At 37.9% G+C, this 27,474-nt stretch overlaps 1 protein-coding gene across 2 annotated transcripts in view; it reads left to right on the forward strand.

The window, feature by feature from the left end:
* The window catches only part of FRY (FRY microtubule binding protein), a 176,810-nt gene that overhangs the window by 127,054 nt on the left and 22,282 nt on the right, over positions 1–27,474 (forward strand). The window contains exons 42-55 of one of the 2 annotated variants that reach the window (XM_050901481.1): positions 778–965; positions 1,907–2,001; positions 3,729–4,330; positions 6,045–6,142; positions 6,235–6,405; positions 11,455–11,595; positions 12,347–12,526; positions 13,608–13,769; positions 14,610–14,684; positions 15,717–15,887; positions 18,041–18,049; positions 21,716–21,916; positions 22,457–22,618; positions 26,231–26,394. In XM_050901481.1, coding sequence (XP_050757438.1) covers positions 778–965; positions 1,907–2,001; positions 3,729–4,330; positions 6,045–6,142; positions 6,235–6,405; positions 11,455–11,595; positions 12,347–12,526; positions 13,608–13,769; positions 14,610–14,684; positions 15,717–15,887; positions 18,041–18,049; positions 21,716–21,916; positions 22,457–22,618; positions 26,231–26,394 — 2,419 coding nt within the window. The remainder of the gene's footprint in view (positions 1–777; positions 966–1,906; positions 2,002–3,728; positions 4,331–6,044; positions 6,143–6,234; positions 6,406–11,454; positions 11,596–12,346; positions 12,527–13,607; positions 13,770–14,609; positions 14,685–15,716; positions 15,888–18,040; positions 18,050–21,715; positions 21,917–22,456; positions 22,619–26,230; positions 26,395–27,474) is intronic. The other variant, XM_050901473.1, reaches the window with a different exon arrangement.

A 27,474-nucleotide genomic window follows, 5' to 3' on the forward strand; every position in this document is an offset into this window, starting at 1 on the left:
GCACGACATATTGTATGTCTTAACCAGGATGTATGACATATGAAAGATTGCTTTAAAAAAATCATGTTAGATTGGACTGTGGCTGAATGTTAAATCAAACATTTCTTCAAAGCTGTTGGTAGAAAGCCTTTTGATTGATTCTACCAGATAAAAGCTCCTCTATGTCTTGTTGGTAAAATACATCACAGTTACTAAGTAAATGTACTTTGTTAAATTTCTTCTGACAATAAAAGTTTAGTTTTAATTTATTATGTTTTTAGAGCTTAGGAAATGTACTGATTGTATTTTGAAAACCAATACAGTCACTAATTAAATATCTTCCAAAATCAAAGCAGAATGCAGCATCAGTATTTATATTTAAGATCTTATCCAAAGCCTTCTGAAGCTAATAGAAAGAATCCTAATTCAGCTTGGCTTTAGGGTTGCGAGTGTTGAGAAGTTACTGTGTTGCTGCCAGCAAGAATAGTGGATGGCTTGACAGTTTGTCCAGGAATTGAAAAAAAAATTAGATCAATAATTTCAGGTTTTGGCTGACAAATATTTGCAGACTCAGAATTTTGGTTTTGCCATTTATTTTCTTACATTATGTGTGAAATAAAAGTAAACAGTGGGAAATTCTCCCAAACACAGACATTTCTGCATCTCCATTTCTCACAGGGTTTGCAGGATACACTACAGTGCATATCCTCCCCACAGAGTTGGTTCAGCCTGTTTATGACCCACAGTAAAGTCTGTCATTAAAAAAAAAAAAAATTGACATACTATTCTTTTGCTTAGGTTTTCATTTGGAGCAGCATCTGAGTGAAGTTGCTTTACAAACAGCTCTTTCAAGCTCTTCAAGACATTACGCAGGTCGCTCTTTCCAGATATTCAGGGCCCTAAAGCAGCCCCTTTCTGCACATGCGTTGTCAGACCTCCTGTCAAGATTGGTGGAAGTTATTGGAGAGCATGGAGATGAGATTCAGGTATGTGTGTGTACATAATGCTTCTTAGTACTGTTGATTTAATGTATACTTAATTTAAAATTACCATTTTAACAAGGTGTTCTGGAGTCAAGTGATGCAAAGTGGAATGTGGCCTTAGAAAAGGTTACCTCTGAGTTTACTGGATCCATATGTACCTTATCAAAGCCTTTGTCAGGCTATTACGATCTTATATAGCTCTAAAGAGAACTACTAGAAAACATCTAGTAAATGTCACTCAAAATGAAATCTTCGTGAAGACCATTTTTTCCCTTTTCACATCATCAATTTGTGCTTAAGGAACCCATCATCCTATCTGCTGATGTAATCTGACAACGTGACGTAGACACCACCTCATTTCTCACATGTTAACATCTTTTGGAATGAAGAAATCCACACCATCCGTAACAATACAAAACTTACACTGACCTAATTTGATCCAGTCCTCTCTTAGTGAACTATGATGTTCACTTGGTTTAGCTAAACAGACTGAAATTTTACAATCAGAGACTATTTATGGCAAGATTCAAGACTTAATAAAGAGAACTACTAGCTCTTAATAGGAAATAGACTGACATCACCTCCATATTTTACTTAGGTAATGAAACTGCCACAAGATGACAGTAATATTCTGTCACAACTGCTTTGTGCAGAATTTAAACCAGTGACCTGCAAGTCAGAGGTTCTGTATGCCATTACCAGTCCCCTGATGAGATATGTGCCCTTCTTGCATGCCTTCATAGATCATTTAGAGGCAGAAAATAAAACACATTTGTAGTGACATTTTAATGTTTAGGACAGTGGCATTGATGTGAATGTTGTTCTTTTTTTAGGAGAAATTATAGGTTTTCAGTAGGTGCCTATTCCTTTTATGAACTGAAGATTTTTACATGTTCACTATTTTGAATGTCTTTGTTGAAATGGTTAACCTCGTGCATTGATAGGGGTATGTAATGGAGGCACTACTTACTCTGGAAGCTGCTGTGGATAATCTGTCTGACTGTTTGAAGAACAGTGATCTTTTGACGGTGTTATCACGGTAAGAGCCTGTTCTCCTAACTATATCTTTTTTTTTCAATGTCTCATGATATTAAGTGTGCAGTTCTGCAGTCTGACAACATAAAATAATTTTGTTAAGACTGAGCTCATTTGTAACCTTCAGAGAACTAGACTAAGAACACATCTCAGCCAAATTTTGTAATAGTTGAAATAATGTTGATACAACTAATGGAACTTTACAATGCATTGTAAATTCTGCGTTGCTGCCGCTTGGTTATAACTTACTTTAAGATCCTTTAAAAATATTGTATTTTTTGCACCTTTGTACCATATACTTGAAAACGTATCTGGGAAGAAACATGTTTTTTGTAATACTGATTTCATACAACCTGTCATTCTCAGATGAAGTATTCCCCAAGAAGTAAATGATCATGGTTTGTTCTCCTCAATAAAACTAGGGAGAATTTTGTCCCATGTGTACATAACCCATGGATTTTGCCAAATGTGTAGACCATCTTTGTGAAACCCTTGGCCTTAAAGTAGACCTTTGTACATGGAGGAAAATTGCAGGCTCCTTCCGTAACACAGCTGTTGACAGTACTGAGGGAGATTAATATCTATCTGACTCCTAATAGCAACAACACAATAGGGAACATTTTTGAAAAATGTCCATAAGTTACCATGCTTTACATGCAGAACAAAAATACAAGGGCTATAATTTCTGAAGCTAGCAGGCAGGGTGCTATGTATTATACTGCAATGGCAGAACACAAGTATTGCCTTGTGACAGAGTAGGGGTGGGGAAATACAGCTTCTACTTTCTAAACTAAGAGTTACGTATCTTTCTTTAGTGCACACTTCAGGAAAGAGCAAGATGGAGCAGAAAATAAGAACCACTCCAGAAAGCAGTGGGATACAATATTCTTTAACCTGACACTATTGATTCCATAAGATCCTCTTCAAATATTATAGACAGTAGGGACTCATAGTATATGAGGTAGGAATGGGACCAGAGAGTCAGGAATTAGCTGTTCTCCAGAAGTAACTTCCCTTTCATGTATCAACACAGCATGTTCATCTGTACAGATAATTGTTAGGGATTGTCTGGATCATCGATAGTTGATGAGGAGACATCGGTCACTAAAATTGAAACACCTCCACTTTCTGTAAACCATCTTGAAGAGAGATCTTAGGATACAGGCAGGGGAGGATGCAATGACAACAAGGTTTCTGAAGGACCTGTACTAGCAAGAACCTAGGCAGCCACATGACAGGTTTCTTGAGAATAATGTGGCGTATTTGTGGTTCTGCTTAAGATATGCTGTTTCTTCTGCCCACAGTTCTCACATTAGCCAGTAAGCCCTTGTGCATTTTGCCTGCCAGCTGTGCCAAGTTCGGGGTTTGCTCCACTGATGAGGGCATTTTAAAGACCAAAATTGTTTTCAGTTCTACCACTGCCCCGTTATATGGGCATTTCCACAAGTCACTTCACAGCCCTGTATGTCTTATCCCCATGTCATTTTTGCCTATCTAGGCTGTAGGCTGTCCTGCTCTGTTTTGGTGCAGTGCCATGTGAACCTCACTGCAGTCATGTCTGTGGGCACTTCTGGAAAAAAAAGACAGGCTGCAATAGACAGTGTGGTATTTTACTTTTCCTATTTAAATATTTATTTACAGTTTGATAAATACTTAACTTGCATCCAATATGTTCAAGTTTCAAGCTGTGCATTCACACATTGCAGTATATGTTATATATTTTGGTTTCAGTTCATCTTCACCAGATTTAACATCAAGCACCAAACTGACTGCAAACCGGAAGAGCACAGGACAGCTGAATGTGAATCCTACAAGTGGTAACACAGCCACTGCTGAACGAAGCAGGCACCAGAGGAGCTTCTCTGTACCCAAAAAGTTTGGAGATGTGGACAAGTCCTCTGACCCACCACGCAGTGCCACACTAGACAGAATTCAGGCATGCACCCAACAAGGCCTGTCCTCTAAAACAAGAAGTTCATCTTCTCTGAAGGACAGTCTCACTGACCCATCCCATATTAACAATCCAACCAACCTACTGGCCACCATCTTCTGGGTTGCTGTGGCTTTGATGGAATCAGATTTTGAGTTTGAGTATCTAATGGCATTGCGGTTACTCAATAAACTTCTGGCTCATTTGCCACTAGATAAAGCTGAAAACCGGGAGAAGTTAGAGAAGTTGCAAGGGCAGCTGAAGTGGGCAGACTTCTCAGGGCTTCAGCAGCTACTCCTGAAAGGATTCACCTCCCTTACTACCACTGATCTCACACTCCAGCTCTTTAGTTTGCTGACACCAGTGTCTCGAATATCCATGGTGGATTCCTCTCAAGCTATAGGTAAACCCAGTATACTTTCCTCTCTTTCAGTTTCTGTTGCTTTGACATTTGATGACAGACCTCATTAGGCTCTCTGAACAAAACCAAAAATGGCACTTTTTCTTTCTCTTCTAATATAGCATAATGTACTTTTGCTTTGAGCTGGATGGGCTTTTTGGAAGTTTCATAGCAATATAACATGTTTCTGAAAAGTGAATCTATTGCACAATAAGGTTTTGGAGGAGAGCAGTCATGTATTATTTAACATTTCATTTCTAGGGCTTAGCAGCATATAAAGTTTCTGAGTGCTGACAAAGTAAACATATATAAGGAGATACTGTCCAATTTTCTAGAACCTGTTTTGGCCAGGTTTTCCATTGAATTATTTTCAGAATATTTCAAATTACTTGATTTTAAATTAGTGCTTCATGGAATTTTCCCTAGAAATACAAATATCGAAAACTCTTGTGCACTTTTTAGATAAACTACAATAACACATTAGTGAGTGAGGAGAGAAGCCTGGGTTATAAGGAAGGAAGGTAACATTTTGAAATTCCCAATTATTTAGCTGAGGTTGTGGCCACTTCTTAATTGTATTTCTTGAAGAGAGTTTCTGTATTGTTCCAGATTTTCACTCCTCTGTTTCAGTCAGACACACAGATATTAAGACAACTGTGCAGGCTTCACAACTAAATCGTAACAAGCATAGACACAGAGTAAGGGGATGAATGCCATGAACAGCTTGCCTGTCTCTAAGCACCTCTGTGGTACCTGTGTTCCAGACTTCAGTTGGGCAATTCACACATGGGCTATGATGGTACCATCTGGAGGTATCTTTTCTTTTCCCTGAGTGTAGAGGAAGCCCTAGGGAAATTACGCTCCTAACTTGGGCAACTTTAATTGTGTGGAACGAGAGGGAATGAAAGTTATTTTCATAGATCAGATTCTTTCTTTTCAAAAAACAGATTGTGTCCGGATACAATTTCTTGACTTCTGAGCTCTGAGCTCCCACCTGAACTGGAGCAGCTTTTGTTACAGCTCCCCGTTACAGTTGCTGCCTGTAGTTCATCAGCTACCTTGAGCTATGAGTTGGTGCAGAAGAGCTGAATCCGAGCTCCAGACGGAGCCCTTATGCTAATGACAGCGGCTGGCACTTGGTGCAGGGGCCATCTCCTAGCTTCAAAAACACCCATTTGACCAGTTAGATGCTCATCTGACCAGTTAGATCAGAATTTTGAGACATTATTATTATTAACTTGAACAGTATAAAACAATGGAAGCTGTGCCTGGCAGCCTGACCAAAACGGTTGTTCATTTATCAATACTCACTGAATTTCTTTTTGTGTTTTAGCAGCAGTAATGAAAATGCCACCAGTTAAGACTGTCAATAAGCCAGTTAAGTGGAAAAGATAAACATACTCTCTAACAGGAATAAAATATATACTTTTGTGAGATATTTTATCCCGTAAATACCCGTTTGTGCAGTAGTGTTTGCAGAAATAGGTTCATGCTTTATAACAGTACTGTTCCCTAACTGATATGCTGGATTTTCAAATTAAGGCCCCTTTAAGACAAATGTGGCATGGCCAGTGGCGTGAACAAATTGACAGAGTCTGTGTGAGTTTACGGCTAATGTAATACTGAAACCATGACCTCGCACGAAACACCGACTTAAAGATCACTGTGGCTCTTGCTGTCCAAAATATACATTTCATTCTGTATTTTCCTGTTTTAGGATTTCCACTGAATGTTTTGTGTCTCCTGCCCCATTTAATTCAGCATTTTGACAGCCCAAACCAGTTTTGTAAAGATATAGCTGAAAGGATTGCTCAGGTATCAAAGTTATTTACTGTTTTGTATATCCTCAAACCCTGTAAATGCAGTTGCCTTGTTCTTAATGTGTTTTGACATTTATATTTAATTAGGTTTGTTTGGAGGAGAAGAACCCCAAGCTATCAAATCTTGCACATGTCATGACCCTTTATAAAACACACAGCTATACAAGGGACTGTGCTACCTGGGTAAATGTGGTTTGCCGTTACCTTCATGAAGCATTTGCTGATATTACTTTGAGTATGGTTACGTATTTGGCTGAGGTAAGTTTTCAAAAACTTTTTACTGTTTTAACTCTTCTGTTGCCTAACAACCCAAAGAGCTGAAGTCTGCCTGCAGATTACTGAGGGCTCTCTGTAGCTGTTATTTATAATTAAGAAGAAAAAGCAGAAATTAGCAGAAAGAAAGGGAATTACTATAAGAAATCAATATTGAACACTAAAACAAAAGCCAGCAAAGGTCTGCAGGGCTGATACATCTTAAAGCAGCTTCACTCATCAGCTGGTCAGATTTTCCACTGTGAAAGAGAGAGAAATGACAACATTTATTTAGATCCCACTGAGGAAAGTAAGAGAAGGACTAATTCCAAAAGGGTTTAGCAGCATAAATAAGATATCATCTGCTATATAAGGATCTGGTTCTTGATACAAATTTGTATGCATTCCTCTAACACTGAATGGGATCATCTTGCTGCCCAGGTTTTCCCCTGTGCTCATCGCTTACTCCTGACATTTCTCACGTGTGGAGTATAGAGCTGATGCAGTGTTGTTACTGGGGATCCGAGGCTCAGTTCTGCTCTTTAGCTTAAGGCCACTTGATCTTCTGCCTCCTGTGTCATTTTCTTGTAGAGTTCTCAGATTTATCCCTTCACTTCCCTGCTGTAGAGAGATGCCTTCAGTCTCCTCTCTCATCCAGGGAGAAGACAGTTCTGTATTCATGACATAAATTCACTAGCTTCTTTAGAGCAGCTTTGTTCTTTGGAGCACATTCATTCTCCCCTCTGCCAAAGGATCTACAAAAACTCTGTAGGCATCTCTAATACTGGCTATCCATAGATTTTCAAGAGCCTGAGAGGCCAGGCTGTGCTCCCACACTCACTCAAGACTTCAGAGCAAACTTGGTCCTGCTACCTCAAGCTGCAGTTCCTCACCTTGTTTGCACATGGAGGCTCTAAATAAACAATCATATCAGATGTTAACTGATGGTGAAAGCCATGACTCTCCTGTCATGTTTTTAGTCTCCTCTAAAACAGGACCTTGAGGTTTTTCAGTCTGTTTTCAAACTTAAAGACTCTGAATAACTATTAGCTCTTCAAACACGACTCTGAATCCTCCAGAGTCAAGTGTCTCCTTCACAGCAGAAACTTGTATTCCTAATAAACAAATGCTGTAAAAGTTGAGAGTTAAACTCTTTCTCCTTTGCTTTCCCAGCCTTAGGAAAGCGTTTGCCCCTCTCTTTTCCCTTCAGTGCTCTACGTACAGTTACTAGTGCTGCAGCACCGACACAAAGGCCATTGCACATGGTCTTGCTCCCCTCAAAACGGGTTTAGACGTGCGTCTGGAGACTGTTTCTTTGCACTTCCCCCTTGCTGTAGATTGGCAGCACGCTACTATATTAACAGCAAGTCAGGCAGGTTTTTGACTGTAATTAAGGCACATTCCTCACATAGCACCATCATCGAAGGATGACAGAGCAGTAAGCACAACTTCCTTTCTCTGTATTTACATTGACTGCAGCTCTGTTGAGTCATGTCTGGGGAATATTTGTATGGGCATAGGGTAGCTGCCAGTCTGGAGGAGGAGCAAGAGACAAGAAACCATCTTGTTCAGCCTGCTGTGGCCATGAAAAAGATTTTTCCAGCATTCAGAATATGTTTCCCCTTTTCTTCTTAGTTAATCTCCAGACCAGGATAAACAATGTGCTTCTGTGTCCTATAAACCAACTGTGGGATATACTGTCAATAGGTAAAGCCAAATGGGTTAACAGCCCCACTGGGCAATCTGCAGTTGAATGTTATAGCCATTGGTTACAGAGCCTCGGGCTTTAACAGTCCTGGCTCAGTCCCCAGTGCTTGGGCCTGAGGGAAATTGTGAGACATGCAGTGCTTAAGAACAACAAAGGAAACCTGTGTTGCAACAGTGACCCCTCCAAACACACAGGTATACCTTCAGAAGGGGACTTTCTACCACAAGTTAAGACTATGAGAACAAATGCTCTTGGCAGAAGGTAAAAGCTTCAATTATTGCCATTCAGACAAAAATTTGCATTTAACCTATTTGATGGCAGGTAATTGCTTGTCAGCTAGGGGTATGATCCTGGCATAAAATAAGACATTTCAACTGTGTTCTTATCCAAACCTTACAGTGACAAGCAGTGCTCCTTACTCAGTTTTACATATTACAGCTCCATCTGTGAAAAATGATCATTTCTTCTAGAAAAATACTTGGGGATCTCAGTCTACAGATGAGGAAAAATCACTATTTAATAGTGCAGTAGAACTTTGAACCTCCACTACCAAAATCAGCATACAAACACATTACTGAAAGCTTACTTTGATTTTGTTAGATTTTTGCATATTAATTTTAAAAAATCAACCTTGTACCATGAAAGCACAATCACTCTAGGAGCGTATCTGAATTGACATGGGTCACATGTTAAACTAGTGATTCATTAAGTCCAAGGTCATGCTTGGACTTAAATAGCTAACGCTATTGATACAGAAGAAGGAACAAGAAACCACATAATGCATAGTAATGTGCTCATGGTAGATGTTTCCTCCTCCTCCCTGTTAGATAGACGATTGCTTGTGATAGAAGCATGAGCATTCATAACCTGTTCAAAACCAAGGAGTCACTAGAGATTAAAACATCTGTGTTGCAAGGGGAAGCATGTCCTAGATCAGGCATTATCCCACTAACGGCTTGTCTATCAGACATGGCTTGTGAAACGCCTTCTTTATTTCCTCAGTGGACACAGAAAACATTTGTTTGACTCACGAACATAGCCTAAGAGCTGAGTATCTCTTCTCAGCTGCTGCAGATTTGGAGGGGCAAAGGGAACTGTCTCCTGTGGTAGCACCCCAGCAGCCACATCAACCAGCAGCAGCCAGCCCAGGCAGCCCTTGAAGGAGCAGGCTCTGCTCTCCACCTAGTTCTAGGATAGCTGCTGCTTCAGGAAGGGGACAAATGTTGCTAATGGAGTGTGGATCCCTAAACCCAGATAAGACCCAGGTAGTTACCACACACTAACAAGAGAGGAATCCGCAATTCGTCAAAACAGTTCATATGGACCAGAGTCAAAAAAAAAAAAAAAAAAAAAAAAGCTGAGAACAGTTAGGATTTCTTCTTACAAATACAGTGGAAACTCTTTGTCCTGGAACTCACTGATCCAAATGATGTTACCACAACTCCATCTTGCTGCTATTTTTGTTACTTCTGCCAGCAAAAGAATTCTTATTGTACTAAATGCATTTTAAAGTTGCTGTTCTTTTTTAAAACCGAAATATTCTTTCTTGTTACAAATTCATGATGTGTTTAAGTACACACTTGGACTATCAACCACCACATATACTCATCTGAACAAGTGAAAACTGGCACAGTCCACAAATGTTTAGAGTTTAAGGGCCAAGAGCTGTTTAAGTCAAAGGATTCAGTTGACAATGAATTTATACAAACTGGAACGGAAACTAGAAGCTTTCAGAGTTCCTAGAACAGCCTTCTAACCAGCAATAGAGACAAAATTCCCCTTATTTCCCAAGAATTATTTTTCCTATCACAAAAGTAATTATCTGATGCAGTAGCCTCTGTCAGAGAACAAAAAAATTTCTTTCTCTCATCCAGATAGTTTCTTCTAATCCTTTATTCCTACACTGAAATGGTATACTGGCTGATGTGCTGGATCATATAAACTATTTACAAGCAAGGAATCAAACCTTCCATTGCAAGACCCTAATGGAAGGCAAGAAAAAGTCTATAACCCTGTTTTGAAGAAGAATTGCTAAGCACGTTTTCTCTCTCAGTAAAGGTATCCACGGTCTGAAGCAGGTTACCATGTAGTACCTTTAATTTAAAAATTCTTGCTGTCTTTTTGTAGAGGAATAGATAAAGCATAGTGAGTTCCATCTATTGTGCTGTTAATGGAATTTGCCTACTTTGTTTTATGAATCACTAATTACTACTCACTTTTACTGATGAAAGAAATCAGAAGATACTTAGCAGGATGAGATAAGTGTGTGTCCTACCTGATCATTCCATTTTGACTGGCATGAAGCATTCTCATTCAATAAAAAGAGGAGCCTTGTCATTCAGGCCAGCGAGGGCATCTAATAGATTACTAGACTCCACTTGGATAACAGTTGAAATTTTTCTCTGATGGAAGACATGAGGCAGCATAGAGTTTTTATAAGTAATTGTTTTCTAGATCCTAATATCTCTAGTAACCAATGTTAGAAGAACTTTTTTGTCAGCCTGAACAGAAGGATAGAGTCTAGTCTTGAGCCTCTGGTAACCTCCAGCAATAACATTTGATTGCCTCTGAAACTTGTGGGGTGGGACAGTACCTGTCACCAATGAAAGAACATGCTACCTTCCAGGAAATTTTCAGCTGAGATATTTCACACACATGTGCAAACATAGCATGCCTGTCTGTATGCCTCCTGAGTTACTGTCATGTATATATATGAGCATAGTTGCATTTCCAAGGTTCATTGTGGTATTCTGGGATCCACTCTCAGGTGTTCCAAAATTCCGGGATTGAGATCAAGCCCTTCTTTGTATTACCCTCTACAGTAAGAGAGCCCAGGGACTCCATCTCCTCTCTAACAGAAAATGTTTCTTTGGCAGTTACAGCCAGTGAGCACTGGCAGTGAAGTATATTTGGATAAATATATATTGATGTCTGAATAGTAGTAGTTTTGTTTCTTCAGCATGTTTTCTTTTTTCTCACTGACTTTCAGCAAAGGTAGACATAAAGAGATACTCCCCTGTTTTTACTGGATGTGCTTCCCCAATTACAGTGTAAATTTTACCTACCAGTTTACTCAACTGCTGAATGTGTTTTCTGGGTAAGTTAGGGCAGGCATATATAAAATTAATGTTTCATTATCAAAACAGGCTAGCATTTGGCTCCCAACTTAAAGCTCTTCTTTATTTCGCGCTTGTATCTTCATCACTTGCAAAATGATTGTAAAATGGCATTGCAAAATCAGTGAGTGAAGAGAGATTAACAGTACAAAGGTATTCATGAAACTAGTAGCTTTTTCCATAAGAAGAAATGTCTCAAAATTTAGTTATTTTCACTTTTTTTTTTAACAGCTACTAGAAAAGGGCCTTCCTAGTATGCAACAGTCCCTCTTACAGATGATCTACAGTCTTCTTAGTTATATGGACCTGTCAGCTATTCCTGTGAAACAGTTTAACATGGAAGTGCTAAAAACCATTGAAAAATACGTACAGGTAAATACCATATTTTCTTTATATTAACATAGGAACTTAGCAGTATTTACTATCATAAGTTGATTTTCTGTATAAGAATTTAAGACTAGATTAGCAGGGAGGACTGCGACTGTCCAGTGTGGTATCTAGTTTATAAACATCCTGATGCCTCATAGACTGCGCGTCCCCAGATAAGATGCCCAGCTGTGCGTTCACTGTGTGGAAAGGGTTAGGCTGCAGCTACGCTACATCGGGAGCAAGCTTAATGCCAGGCAGAGCCTGCCTGACCACTCTTCTTAATTATTAGCATGAGGGAGATGTGGCATAAGCACTTCCCTTCAGGGACTTCTGCACCTAATTCTTGGCAAGTGGAAAATACATATTTCTACTAGGAATTCACAGCTGTAAAGAGCCTGTGTCAAGTCCGCTTTTCTGTTAAATGGGGATTCTGCAATGGCTCTTATATTTATTCATACTGATTAGGGCATTCAGGTAGGAGATTTTAAATCCTTTGCCCAGGTGGCCTTGCACTCAGGTCTCCCACGTTGCAGGCCAGTTCCCTAACAATGACACCTTAGGCAAGTCTTGGTCTCTGTTGTTGAAATTATTCTGCAAGTACATACCTTGCCACTGGCCAAGAGAGAGAAAGAATAGTAATATTCCAATTCCACATTTTTATTACGTGGCAAAAAATACGACTGTAAATTGTAAATAATCTTGAATGTGTGTGAATCTTTCTTTCTGTTTGCTGATTAAATATACCTATTTCTAGAGCATTCACTGGAGAGAAGCCTTGAATATCCTGAAGTTGGTAGTTTCTCGTTCTGCCAGTTTAGTTTTACCATCCTATCAACACAGCGATCTTTCAAAAATGGAAATACATCGAGTGTGGAACAGTGCCTCCAAGGAGCTACCAGGGAAGACTTTAGAGTTTCATTTTGATATTTCAGAGGTACTATTTGTAATTCTGCTACCTAACACCTTAATTCTGTTATTTGGTAATCCTAAAACATGTGTTGCAGCTCCTTAAGAAAGCTGAAAAATTAGGAAAGAAAGGAAAATTACCAAACTGAAAGTCTCTTAAATTCTTTTTGATTCACAGTGACATATTTAATGACCCATGCTGGAGGGCTCTTTCTGGATTTTTACTAGATTTTTTTGGTGAAGGAATTATTAGTTGTATTTAAAATTATCTGGTGGAAAAGCTGTGTTGCAATTATGCCAACTGTAATATATAAGTATGCTATATGTATAAAATCCCCCTCTAAGCATTTTATACTTGGATGCCAATGTTCTCTGTAACTGTTAAACACAGAAGTATGTCCTTTAAGGGAGTACTGCCTGACTTCTGACTGAACTCTTTTACAGCAGTCTTTATCCTGCAAACCCTGTACAGCTTTTAACTTTATAGAACTGAATGGTCCTATTGACTTTAATGGGCAACTCTATTTATAGTTATGAACCTGCAGGAATGTTTGCAGCATTATAGACTATTTCATATAGATAATAGTGAGACTTTGAGGTTAAAAGGAAATAGGAACATAAAAAGGCATCTTGTACTATTTGTATAGAGTTTCTTCTTGCTGTTTCATGTAGGTATAGTTTTAGAAAATGCTGAGCATCCTATTGTCAATCCAAGAAAGCATTTTAATGTTTGTTGGAACAGGGCCAGAGTGTTCAGCACTCTTAGGAAAAACCCATTAAAAAACATGTGCAAGAAATGTGGATTTGAAATAAATTTCATAAGCTTTCTAGTTTTTTTGCTGGTTCTTATGTTAGAAACTAGTTTGACAGTTGCTTTGAGTATTAGCCATTCATGAACATAAGTACTAGCTACTAAGTATGGCAATTGTTACTCAGATGTTCACAGTGGAAAATAACATACATACCCAGTGACATAAAATTTGGTGCACTCCTTGCTTTACCCCTGTATATGATCTTCAGAGTAATCTTTTCGTGCAACTGAAGCAATGTGGCCCATTATAAGTTCATCCTGGAGCATAATACTAGTGAATAATTACTGTCTGTTTAAGACTCCAATTATTGGGAGACGGTATGATGAGCTGCAAAGTTCTTCTGGACGAGATGGTAAACCCAGGGCAATGGCTGTCACCCGAAGCACTTCTTCAACCTCATCAGGCTCTAACTCCAATGTCCTTGTTCCTGTGAGCTGGAAGAGACCCCAGTACTCTCAGGTAAACTCCCTTTAAGTAGGCCACTATTCATTAACAAGTTGCACTCTGAATTAACGCACGCTTAGGTTCTTAAATAGTTGTGCCCTCTGTGCCCTATGCAGTGGTCCTGGCTGGCTGGGGCAGTGGCAGCACAGCATCTGACTGTGTGCTGAATGTCTTTCTTGGACTCAGAAATGGACTGAGTTATGTCTGTCTTCTATCCTGCCAGTGTTTTTCTTTCAACCTGCAGGAAATCCATTTCTTTAAGACCTCTAAGTCTAGGTCAGATTTAGCTAAGAATGACAGATGAGTTCAGATATTAGCAAGGAGAGCAGATAGACAGCATGTGCAACTTTCTAAGTGTTGTTTTCTTGGGAAATCAGGTAAAATGAATTCCTTGGAACAATTTTCCTAAAAGTGATGTTTGATTACCTTATTGATTTTGGTTATCTGCCAGTTAAAATAAACCCATGCAGAATAAATGTATTTATTGCTCTTTTTTTTTAATATAATAGATTATATAGCAGTGACTCAGGCCCAATTCTGCAAAAAATATTTATGCATGTGCTTAATTTTAAGCTTCTGAACTGCCCTTTTGAAGTGATGCACACGAGCCAATGTTTCCTTATTATACTCAATAGAATTAATAGGCTAATATAAAAATAATAAACACCAAAATCATTAACAGCTATTTTTATGTTTCCTTGTGTGCATAGTTGCTCTGAAAGCAACCCTTTGAGCACTTAATGACTAATTCTTTGGTTGGTTCCTCCTAATTAAAAATTGTTAATGTATGTTTCTAGCCACCAGGAGAATGGGTGGTTAAAAAAATGCTCACTTGAGAAACATCTTGTTTTCTAGAAAAGGACAAAGGAAAAGCTGGTGCATGTTCTTTCTCTGTGTGGTCAGGAAGTTGGGCTGAGTAAAAACCCTTCAGTAAGTAGCCTTGAATTGACCATTTCTTTGTTTCATTGTGTCCTAAACTTTGTTTCCCAGAGTTGCTGACCTGATTTGCATAGTTTCATGTCACATTACTATCATTGTCATTTTTACTGGCCCACGCTGCATTTCTCAGCATATAGACCAGTGAGTGAATGGCCCTCTCACTTGAAGACAATTTACTTACAGAGCTACATACAGTTTTGCTGTGAGAGATCTGTGATGCTATAGGTGTTACTTATGCCATCTCAGTGGGTAGAGAGTAATGACCTCTGGTATTACCAATTTAGAGCTTTTATAAAGTAAAAAATTAAATTACAGAAATAAAACTGAGGGGGGAGGTGTCTGATTTTTCCATTAGATAGTAGTGCTGATGTTAGTCTTTAAAAATTAATATTATCTGGTGCCAGGAAATGGGCAATAGATGATCCAGGGTAGGAAGCTCTTAAAATAGTTATTAAATATTTTCTACAGAGAAAGGAAAATTTCTGAATGTTTTTGAATATGTTGTATGTCACTTGTATTATGGTGAACAGGTCCTTCATTTCTGCAAGACAGGGACCATTTAATTTTCACAACTAAATTGCAGATATAATCATTTTTAGTAAGAAAGGAAAAATTATAGCTTGTTGTGTTTTCTAATCTTGACATATTTTTGAACATCATTTTTAACTAGAGTTTTTTTTAATGAACTTACTGTCTCATCCCCTTGACAGTATTTTCTCTGCTAAGTTCTCTGAATTTTGTTCCTATAAATGTATACAAACATCCAGGCAACATCAATCTGCAGCCATTAGGAGGTAGCTGTAATATTCTTGGACGTGTTCCTGCAGTATGAAGTTGTTTCTTTGTACAAGTTTAATCTGAAGGCACCTGTCCAACATAAATAATAAAGAGTGTTCTAAAAATACTCAGTGAAGGAATTAGGTGTGTACTGGAAATACAGTCTTCTGAATAACCAATTACAGCTTTTAGGAAGAAACAACCAGAGGGAACAGTTTGTTACAAGAGAAATCCTTTGAATTGTAGGTAATTTTTTCTTCCTGTGGTGATTTGGATCTGATTGAGCACCAGACAAGCTTGGTGTCTTCAGAAGACGGAACAAGGGAGCAGGAGAACATGGATGATTCAAACAGTGAACAACAATTCAGAGTCTTTAGGGACTTTGATTTCCTAGATGTTGAGCTGGAAGATGGGGAGGTACAGTATATTTTCTCTGAAACAGCTTTTTTATTAAAATAGTTTAATATTCTTTCTACTAAACACTATACTCTTCTTGTAACATAAAACTTTAACTGTGTAACTATAAACTTCGTTTTGAGTTCAGCATATTTATAATGTTCACTTAGTGTTTATTTCAGTAGCATAACAGTAAGAGGCTACCACACCCTTCCTTTCTGAATCTGCTTTAGGAAACACTGCAAAACTGTTACTGGAAGATAAAGCCGCTGTTCTAGTACCTATTCAGTGAATTCACTTTTAAGTGAGTTCATTTTAAATACAATTTTTAAAGGTCTAAATTGTTAACAAAAATATATTTGCTGATTAAAAACCCACAAAATGAAATTGTTCCAAATCTGTTGGTTCATGAGTAACCCTCCAAAACATGAATTCAGGCCTTCGGGCTGTTGTTACTCCTGCAACTGCTGATGAAATCACTAATGCTTAGAGAGATGTACCTTCCACCCTGCTTAGGTGTCCGTGATTTCATCATTTCGTGGAGGAGCTAAACAGAACCCTGAGGGCCCAGACCAAGTCTTGACAGGTGAAGCCTGTCAGCTCACCTTGAGCTGAAACTGCTGAAGGGAAAAAGTTGAAGAGCAGCTGAATTTTTTGGGGGGCTACACCCTTTAACCTTGCTTATATCAAACTTGGAGTATTTCTTTCTGTTTGGGTGGGAAAGGCCAAAAATTAATATGCATTGCCAGACAAGTCTAACAATTTTGTTGCTATTTAAAAGTTCAGAAATTGTTAGCTCTTTCGAAGTACTTAAGGTGCAGATGTCCAGCAAACCTAACAGTTTAATAAATTGTCTTGTCATAATCTGGACTCGATTTTAACATGAATTCTCCTAGGCATCGCTCTTAGCCCTGAGAAGAACACATGTACAAGAAGCAATAATCAGTTTTCTCCCTAGTTGAATTACAGTAATAAAATAATTTTAAGGTAAACAGACCCCTCAGGTGTGAACTCATGTACATCTGAATTTTAATTTTTTTTCCAATGAAGAGAAAGGATGAAGGAATGGAAAGAGATGTCACAGAGTCCTTATTTTTCAAGTCAGGAATCTCTGTATCAAAATATAGTAATTTTGGCTCACAACCGCCCATGACTTTGCTAAAAAAAAAACCAAAAAACACCCCCAAAAAGCAGTTAGGGTTTTCAAATTTTCAAATGGCTGAAAATACATTGCCAAATATTATGAAGGAGCTTTAATGTTCTAATGAATGATAAATGATAAAACATCAATGCCAGGTTGTTTGTCAAAAAGTATACCGGCTGCAATCATTTCTGTGTCTTAAATGCTTTCAAGATATTACAAGGAGTTGGGACTGCAATTTTGACTAAATATCACATGATAATTTTTTGCCCAGTGAAATTCAGGAATTTCTTCTTTCTCTTCACCAGTTAAAACCATATACAGATTATATATAATTGTGCAGAACAATTCCTATCAAAATGAGTTTACCTTCACAGACTGTGACCCTGCAAAGATTTGTTTTATACGTGTGGCTAACTTCAAGACTGAGACCTAAATTAATCAATATACTAATTGTCTTAAGTTGGTCGTGCAACAGATACTAAGCTTCTCTAGTTTTATGTGAAGTGAAATGAAAAATGTAGTCTTTTACTTAATACAGTTTTTAAATTGCCATGGATCTGAGACCTTCCATTCCAAGGTTTAGTCCAGACTGACTTACTACTGTTTTAAATAAATAGATACTTTAGCCAAATTCAAACCTGGTGTAAGAGGCTACTTCTCTAATGACTGAGTTGAAACTCTATCGTTTACATCAGGTCTGAATTTGATATATTCATAAATATGAATAAAACGGTGTTAGAAAACTTAAGCTAGCAAGAGCACAGTCTTCCCAAAAAACCCTTATGATCTAAACAGGCCAGTGATGCTTGTATCATCCCCAGACCACAAGATGTACTTGTTTGAAATTTCATAAAGATGTGAAAGCAAGTAATGGTTATTTTCAGACTTAAAAGATAGGCTGAAGAGTTGAAGTTACTGTGATAATATTAGTTTTAGTTGTAGGCAAATGTTTGTCTATGATGTCTTTAATACAGTAATTTTACATAGATTCTTTCTATTTGTTTTTCTATCTGTTATATCTGCTACCCAGGAACTTCAGGTAAGAATGCTACTTGAACTCAGATGTGCCAGCATATGTTATGCCTTCTTGCAAATTTGTATTATAGAATAACATCATAGTTTTGTTGTTGCCCTCCCCCTCTTCAGTGTGTGCGTAGGTGGGTGGGTGTGCGTGTGCTTGCACTTGTGACAGGTGCTTCATTTTTTGTCTTGTATTAGAAATATTTTTGAGGTCTTTTTCAAAAATTCTGCTTCATTTTAGGTTTGTTTTTGACATGTTCAACAGTCTTCACAAATTTTAAAATATTTTAATTCTAGTATCAGCATTTTTCAAATTGAGCCGTTTCTCCTTTTAGTATCTTTGTGCATGAATAGTATCTAGAAGCAAAAGAAGAACTTCATTATTTATAATATAGTAAAGTTTGGGCCATTTGTTTCCATGGGCAAATTATGTGTAATTTCCAGCTTTTCAGTTGTGTTATATTGGCTCCTGTTAGCATCTTGCTAAAGCTGATACCTGAGACCTCTTCAGAAAGTTTACATCATTGCCTACCAGCCTGAATTTAATTGAATAAATTAATTAATTCATACAGCTTAATTTAATTCAGCTATATACTCCTACCAACTTCGCTGGACTCATTTACCCTGTGAAGAACACTGAAAAGGGGCATCAGTGGTTGCCAGTTTGGGACCTAAACTTGCAGTTTATCAATGTATAGAGAGAACTGAAATGATAGAGAATTGTAGTGAGTTGTACAAATAATGCAAAAAATCAGCAACAACAGTATTTTGCATATTTGTTTCTGATAGTTTGTACATCAGTTATTATGCAAACACAACCCTCAAAAAATCTTTGTCTCAAAGTGCCTGTGCTCTAAAAGATAAAACCACATGGAAATAGTGCCTTACTATGCAGTTCCACAATACTTTTGTCTATACCCTACAATATTTGTGCAACTCCATTAACTTTGCATACTTCGTCACTACAGTAAGGATAAAAACTTGTGTGAAAGAAGTTTTGCATGATTCTTACCGGCTCTATGGAGGAGCTACGCTGCTCTCCTCCACATCGGGTTACTTCCCTTTTTACTGCCCTTTCTGTGTCTCTCCTTTCCCCTGGGTTGTAGTAATGTTTAAAGTGGCTGCAAGGGCACGTCCACGCCTTTACCAGAGGGTGGTGATTGTGGGAAGTTCCGTGTGGTACCTGCTCACTGCTGGCCAGACACATTTATAATATGTGACTGCTTTCTTTTGAATTGATGTTGGTGGCTTTTCAGATAGGAGGTAGCTTTGCTCCTGCTGTAGATAAAAATGAACAGCCTCTCAAATACATCTTCCCTCCTTCCTGTTAACTGTGAAAGAAAGATTGCTTAACAGACTATAAAAACAACAACTCCATCTTCGTAGACATGTGTTGACCTCTTGTTTAAATTCAATATGATTCTGGGTGCCCCTGTAGCAAGCTTACACTAACCCAAATACTATGGGGTTTTGGGTTATACTGTGTTTCATCTCTCTTACCCGTTTCCCTCACTTTTAATTTACTCCCCCTTCTAACTGCATGCCCTGGAAGTGTCCCTTTTCATTTTTCTTCTTTTTGGTGGCTTCCCTGTTAAGACATTGCAGAATAAAACTGCAACAAGAAATACTCCCATAGACATGGGCTGTAAAGTTTACTGATAGCTGTACTAGGCATCATGAGGATCAGGGTTTGATGATGATCATCTTTGCTTGCTTGCTTATTTATGTCATTTTGTCATTTGTTAGTTCAGTAACTGATGTGTTTGTGGAGGATGTCTCATTGCTGCATGTGTCCTCCAGCCTTTGTGTGGGAGGATGGACAACCAAAGAATTTGTTAAAATAAATAGCTGGGAACTGAACAGTCATTTTTATGATTTAAAGAGACCTAATTTCTTAAATCTTAGATGTATTCTGTTCTCTTCCCGCACAAAACTACCCAGTCCCAGGATGAAAACACAGGGTTCTTCCAATAATGTGTCGGGCTTCATAACAATTTCATGTTCATTTGCTCTTGAATATAGTGCATTCCTTAGTTCTAAATGTTCTTGTGGATTACAGTTCTTGCATTTCTGGATTCTCTTTTTCCTAAAAAAGATTTTTTTCTTTTTTCCTCATATTTGTTCATGAATGGTGAGCTTAGTGTCATGAAACTGAGCTTTCCCTCTTTCTAATCACATTCCACAGTCCATTGCATTAAAGGGCAATGATGCAAAATAAGACCTGTTTGTGCAAGTTTGTTGATTGTTAAGGAGGTAAGATTGCAATTGAATTAATTGCACTTTATGCAGTTTAGTCCCCATTCAGTAAATGCCTGAGTAGTCCTGAATGGGGATTACTCAAGTGTTTAAAATTACAGATCTGCTTAAGGGACCTTACTGAACTAAGACCTCTTTCTCTATGATTGCACATAATTTTAATCTGCATAAGCCCAGGAGATACTCATAATCAGTGATTTGATAATAATATTTATGATTTTTTTAGGCAGAACTGTATTTTTGTCAAATTCATATTTAAAAGATCACTGTCAACTTGAATTTTCAGCAGTTGGTTTGCTTCTTTAAGAGTGTTGCATCTTACAGAGTCTTGTTTTAAACAGTCAGCCCTGAACCTTAAAAAGAAACCTTTTTCTCTGTAAATTTCCTTCCCATGTTGATGTAAGGTTGAGGGCTTTCACCTAGATAAAGTACCCAAAACTGCAACTGGATACTTCTGGGTAGACCCTTCATGCTGTGAAAGGCCCATTTAGCCTCTGCAGGTCCATGACAGGAGCAGTTGTGGACATGCTCCTGCATTTGCCAGAGAGGAACCTGGCTAGACTTGAGGAAGAGAGCAAAAGAATTAGCGCAATTAGGGAAAAGGGATACAGTCCACTGGAAAATACATAAAGTAAACAGATGGAAAAATGGTGGAAAACTAATTGTCATTTTTATACATGAAAGAAATCAAGTGATCTTTGTATCAGTTCACCAGCCTAACAAAGTTACGCAATTTGCTTCATGCACACTGCGTGTGGGATCAGAACTGAAAGTCAATATAAAATGTTTGGTCTGTTTGACTGTGTCCTTTTTAAAATGTGAAATCTTAGGCAATGCTAATCAGGTTATTCTCAAAATACAGTTTCAAATAATTCAAAAAATTCAAGTTAGAAAAATAAGGAGTATGGGCCTAGAATAAAAGTTTAAAAAGGTGTGCTGCTTTAGCTATTACATTTTGTGTGTAAATGAAGGGTTCATTCAAATCTGCTCATCATTATGGTTATGTATATAATGCAAAGAATCTAAAATCTTTAACATATGTTTCACAATTGAACCATTGTTATGAACTGTGCTCCTAATACTTTTAAACATCATGGAAAAATCCTTTAAAATTGCTTCCAAACTTTTCTTTTGCCTGTCATTGCTCTACTGGTATTGAGGTGTGTGTATATGTGGACTTACAAAAACGAATTCTTAAATCAGCAAACGCATGAAAAACATCTAATACTGAAAAGACTGAATCTTCATTTAACTGTCATTTCCATGCTTCTGCTCTTATCTGCAGGTGAACAAACAAAATAATGCTTATGTCAACTTTCTATTATATTTTTACGTAAAAATATTTCTTGAGCTAACTTTGATCTAATGATTAGTGGTTTGTATATGATGAGTTTCAAACCGAGGAAGCTGACCCTATATCTGATTTCAGGGTGAGAGCATGGACAATTTCAACTGGGGAGTACGCAGACGGTCCCTGGATAGCCTGGACAAGTGTGACATGCAGCTGCTGGAAGAGAGCCAGCTCTCAGGGAGCACGCCCAGCCTGAACAAAATAAACCATGAGGACTCCGATGAGTCATCAGAGGAGGAGGACCTGACCACCAGCCAAATCTTGGAGAACTCAGACCTAGTAAGTTGCAAATTGCAATTTAAGAAAAGATAGGGTTGTGTTTTTAAATTGGGCTTTTAGTTTCCTCTCGCCCAGGTGCAATCTAATCAGCTGAAACTGAGGGGTGGCACTCAATGCGGTGTTTTGTCGCTGCTTGATTTTCCCTTATTTGCAAATGTAAACAGGAATTTTAATGCAAAGTTCAAAACACAGGAAACATCAGATCTGATTATTTGCCCTTTTTTCCACAAATTACTATGTGACAATTTTGCACAATTGGCCAGTAGTAAATCTTTCTGATGTATCTAATACTTAAACAAATAGGACAAGACTCCAGTTTGGTAAACTGTGTCAGGCTTTCATTGTTCACCTCTGGGATGTTTGCATACAATTTTTATGATAGAAACGTTGAAAGGGTTATAATATGTCTGCATGTACAAACTAAGAGAGCCACCGTCACTGCCCTTTAAGACAATGTCTGCTTTGCATGTTCATGAAAGCAGTGTGTGGTAGGGTAGCTGTATACTCAGTTCTTCTGTGCTTTTGTTGTCTTTTAAACAGATTATAACTCTTTCCCCATCTGAGGATACAAATCATATTGACTCACTTTCTACATCATGTGACACAACCTCAGCAGACCCTCATCATTTTAATATAGGAACGTCCAGCTTTGATGCGTCTTTGCCTGATATGAATAATCTCCAAGTGTCTGAAGGATCCAAGGTGAATATGTTTTTGCTTTCTTTTCCAACTGGACTGTATTTTACATAACACTTTTACAGGTTTATTTTACTTACACTTTCATGAATGGTTTGATCTGTGAAAGCAAGTACATTCTGACTTCCTGTATGTAGTGGCATAGTACAATACATTCATATGCTCCTGCACATTCATACCCTTTCCTTTCTACTTATACTTTCTTCATTAAAAGATTTTGTTTATTGTTTCCTAAGTATATTGCACTACATATGCACCAAGATACTACAAGCTCATTGGAAGACAAATTCATGAACTGGCTACAAGTTACAACCCTAAGGGAATATTCTTTTCTTCTTCATGCTGATTTAAAAGAACAATATGCCAACTCATGTGGTGGGTGTATGCGTGTATTCTCTAAGATTTTTTTGTATGTGGGAACCTATTGTACAGTTGCGTGCACTGGATTCAGTTCTTGCCTTTTGGCAGACAGTCAGAAATTTTAAATTCATGACCACAATATTAAGCCATCTTGGGGGGGTGGGGAGGCAGGATTTGCAAGGATACAACAACCGTGTTCAGCACAGTTTATGTCAGACAGTTGTATCAGAAGATGAACATAGAGTCAGGTTGGTAAATTATTATCAATGTGGGGATGGTTTCTTTAATTTTCTGTTTGATAATACTTGTTTGTGGGAGATCAGGTGAACCTACTTCTCTCAATGTCTCTCCAGAAATATAATCTGGGGTGGGGGGCGCGTGTGGGTTAGTGGCTCTGTGACACTGTTGCCTTACCAGTGAAGCTTCCTCTGTCATGTCTAAATTGGGTGACTTCTGCAGAAAGAGCAGTGTAAGAGAATGGGGCAAGGGAAGAATATGTCTTGTGTAATCATCGGCTTTCGTTCCAGTTCTTGCGCTTGGTCCCCTCCAAATGCAGCCACACAAAAAAATGATACAGTACTGCTAGCACTGCATGTAACAGAAGTAATGGAAACTTCTAGTGAAGAGGTCCTAGAAAAGGAGGTTGGAATTGTGCTGAATATTGAACAAATTGTTTGTGTCAGAAACCTCCCCAGGAGGAAGAAAGGACAGGAGGAGGGAAACGTGGATAAGGATAGGAAAGGAAGGGAACCTCTCAAAATAATGGTTGTGGAAAAGGTAAACTCATTATCATTTGTCAAAACAACTGTTGGTAGACAAGTTACCACGCAACAACCATAAGCAGCAGAAGTTGGCAGAATTTCAGTTCAGGAAGCTGCAGTCAGAATAGATAACGTTTGCAGGTGGTGACTGTAGCTAATCGCATGCGTCCAGCTGCAGTAGCTATCGGTATGTACATTAAGAATTGCAAATCACAGTTCATGAGTTTCATATATGCCTGGGGTTTTAGAATCTTTACTGTGAAAATTTCTTTAATGTCCCAATACCTATGCGCCAGTGTTCATCAAAAAATGAAAAGCTTTGGAAAAAATAAGTAAGTGAAGAATGTAAAATCACAGCAGTTTCTTGTGGGATTGACAGGCAAATTCAGCTAGTCCTGAGACAGGTTTGATATCGGTGAAAAACATAACCCAAGTTGGCAGAGATTTGCCAGTGTTACAAAGATGCTTGAATTGATAAGCTTTACACAGAATGCCTTCTTAGTATTTTTTGCCTCAAAGATATTTTCTTCTAGTATGCATACTTCTGTATTTTTACTCAAAACAAATTGGAGTCAGTATAAACAAAGTTAAAATACCTGGTTTTATATTTATTTTAAAGAAGAAGTCATCCAATTTTTAGTCAGAAAACTTGAAACTTGCATCTAAATAATTTTTACTTAATTTGATAACACAAAATCTGAGGTCTTTCCTGTTTCTCTTTTCCTCTGAGTTCTTATTTTCAGAGACCTGATGGTATGTCAGCAATGCAGAGCAAAATTTTTGTTACTTCTTTAGTGCTGTACAAAAATGTTTAGTTGTTGCATCATAAGCAAAAACAAAAATACCACCTCAACTTTTAAATAGATGCAGTGAATGAGAGCAACAGACTGATTAAGCAGGCCTCTTCTCAAAATGTTTCAGTGCCAAAATCTAGGTATTATTGTTAATGGCATGAAATTAGTTAAACTTATTTTCTATTAAAGATAGTGATCACAATAATTAAGATAGTATTTATAAGGGATTAGAAGGCAGTGAGGGATAAGGCTATGAGGGATACAAAGATTCAGATGGTGCTATTTTATATATTTTTCAAGTTATCTAAACTCACCAATTTCTGGAAGTGTACTCCAATCCTGCATGAATATTCGGAGTCCACTTTTTTATTTTGCTTTTTGGGCAGCATATTGGACTCTAGTGGGTGGGAGGTGTTTGCTTCCTCTTTCTTCCTCCCTTACCCTGTCCCATCAAAATGTGTTTTCCTCATACGAACACTGTCATTGCAGTGAACAAACCAATGGTTCTTTCAAGCTAATATTTCATATTTGAAAGTGGTTAATACTAACTACTTCTTGAGGAAGCATGAAACATTTACGCTTCTTGCCAGCTGCTCTGGTTCCTATTCTGGTAATTCGGCCATATAGCTTTCATTTATCTTTTCAAGATGGTTTGTGCTCTGATTCATTTCATCCACCCTGGACTCAGAAATATTCCTATCCCTTTCACTTAGAAAACAAAACAAACCAAAAAACCTTTCTCCTACTTAATTTCTGATCCTGTCCTTTCTGATACAAGTCTTGTTTCATTTTTAGAAATGCAAATCCCCAGAATGTATTCTGTAGGATCCAAGCAGGTCTGGTAACCTGCAGAGGGCCACTTTTCTCTTTTAATTCCACTTGCCACGGATTTCCCTCCCTGCCAGCTCCCAACACATGTATGTACGTGCACATATGCATGTGTGCACAGACACACACCTTAGGAGATACCCCAAACAGAAAAGATAAAGAGTTTGAGCTACCCAACTGCAGTCATCCCTACAGGAACTGCTTTGCAGGATGCTATGGATGATGCAGACAAAAGCCAAAGATTAAAACTGAAACAAAATTTGTTCAGACTAAAAGTGCAAGAGAAATTGGAAAGTTTCAAAAAGAATTCAAGAGCTTTAGGTGCTAATGGATGAAAAAGGAAGGAAGTGATAGAAGCATAATCCTTTTAATGGCCTGTAGAATGCTTTGGATTCCTCTTGAATGGAAGTTATTATATAAATGACATGCTAAAAATAATTCTCAGTTCTAAACATGCATGTAGTCTTCCAGACAGTGATTGTTTTCAATATATTTTGAGAGGCTTTAATACACTCTTGGACACTATAAAGTGATAAGTGACAAGGACAGCCTGACAGTAACAAGAACCCTATTGTTTTTCCTGAAAAAATACTTCCCTGCTATGTTGGCAAATGCATTGAAATCTGAAATTTTTTGCTAGACAAATTAGTTGAAGAAATGCCTTAGAAATACTATTGATCCAAGACAGCAAGTTAAGCAAATAGAGTATTTTTGAAGAAGTGTAACTTGATTCATGTCATTTATAATCTGTGGCTTTATATCTGTGCAATTTAACATGTTGTCAGGTGGGTTTTTTCATTAAATGCTTTCTACTTATTAGTGGAATTAACTTACTAATTTGCTGTTTTCTAAGACATCATCATTGACTCCCCTAGGTTGAAGCTGTACATGAAGAACAAGATAGAGCAGTCCATGAGGATGACCTTTCAGGGTCTACAAATGAACTCCCTGGAGCATTTGAATGCAGTGATAGCCTTAGTCTGGATATGACAGAGACTGAAGAGAAAGCTGACAGGCTGGAACAATTTGCTCTTGCTAGGTACTTGTATATGCTATTATTCATAAAAGTTCTTTTACACTGTACAACAAGTGCTAGCAAGGTGTTAGTTAATAGAATGGCTGGTTTGGCCACAGAAGTTATAAAATTCTCATGAATTTAGAGCAGTGAGAAGACAATGCCCTAATTACCTGCATAATTATCACACCACTCAAAAAACCCCCAAGATTTTCCTTCTAGGAAAAACAAGATATGATTTTTACATCCATCTATGCAGTTAGTCATTATATATGTAATATATTTAATCAAAAGAAAAAAAAAGGATTTTTAAAGATTTGCAGTAATGGAAATACTGCTTAGTTAGCTGTTCAACAGATCAGCCATGTATTCATCATTCTGATTTCTTATGGGTCATAAGGAAGTCACAATATTGTCAAAAATCCCATCTGTATACTCTTGAGGCTGCTGGTGAGCGTGCCTGGACCTCAGTGTATGTTGCAACAAGGTATCAAGATTTTTCCATGCCTTATGGAGCTCTTTCAGATTTTGGATGCTGAGTTAGACTGCAATTAGCCCATATTTATGGAAGGGAAAGGAAAGGAATGAGGATATATAAAGAAGCTCGCTCTCTGTCTGTGTGCCACATGTTTCAGAATCACAGTTATTGTTCGCTATGGGAGCCATGTGAAGTATTTCTCCATCCCAAAGGATAATACACAAGATCAAGTAGCTTAGTACCCTTTAAAAATGGTAGTCAGCCTGTTTCACTGGCTGTGGAGTGCCAAAATAATGCTTTGTCCTAAGAAAGAACAGTGTGGAGAAGGGATGGATCTTCTCCAATCCATTACATTGCGGGGAAACAAAACAGGTCAGTATATATAATGTTTGTACACGCTGAGATTCTTTTCAGTACTTCTGCTATACATTATTAAAACCAAGTTTTCCTAGAAGAGGAGTTTTTCTTCATGGGCTTTATCCTCCTATGAAGTTTCAGCCTTTTTCCTCCAAACGATGGTACGATAAAACAATTCAAGAATTTTGGGATGGAGGAAGATAGATGATAATGGCCTGAAGATAGGGATTCTGATTTGGAGGTTTTTCTCATTGTAGCCAACATCTTGC

Source organism: Gymnogyps californianus, chromosome 1 (genome assembly GCF_018139145.2).
Source record: "Gymnogyps californianus isolate 813 chromosome 1, ASM1813914v2, whole genome shotgun sequence".
In the NCBI taxonomy this organism is placed as follows: domain Eukaryota; kingdom Metazoa; phylum Chordata; class Aves; order Accipitriformes; family Cathartidae; genus Gymnogyps; species Gymnogyps californianus.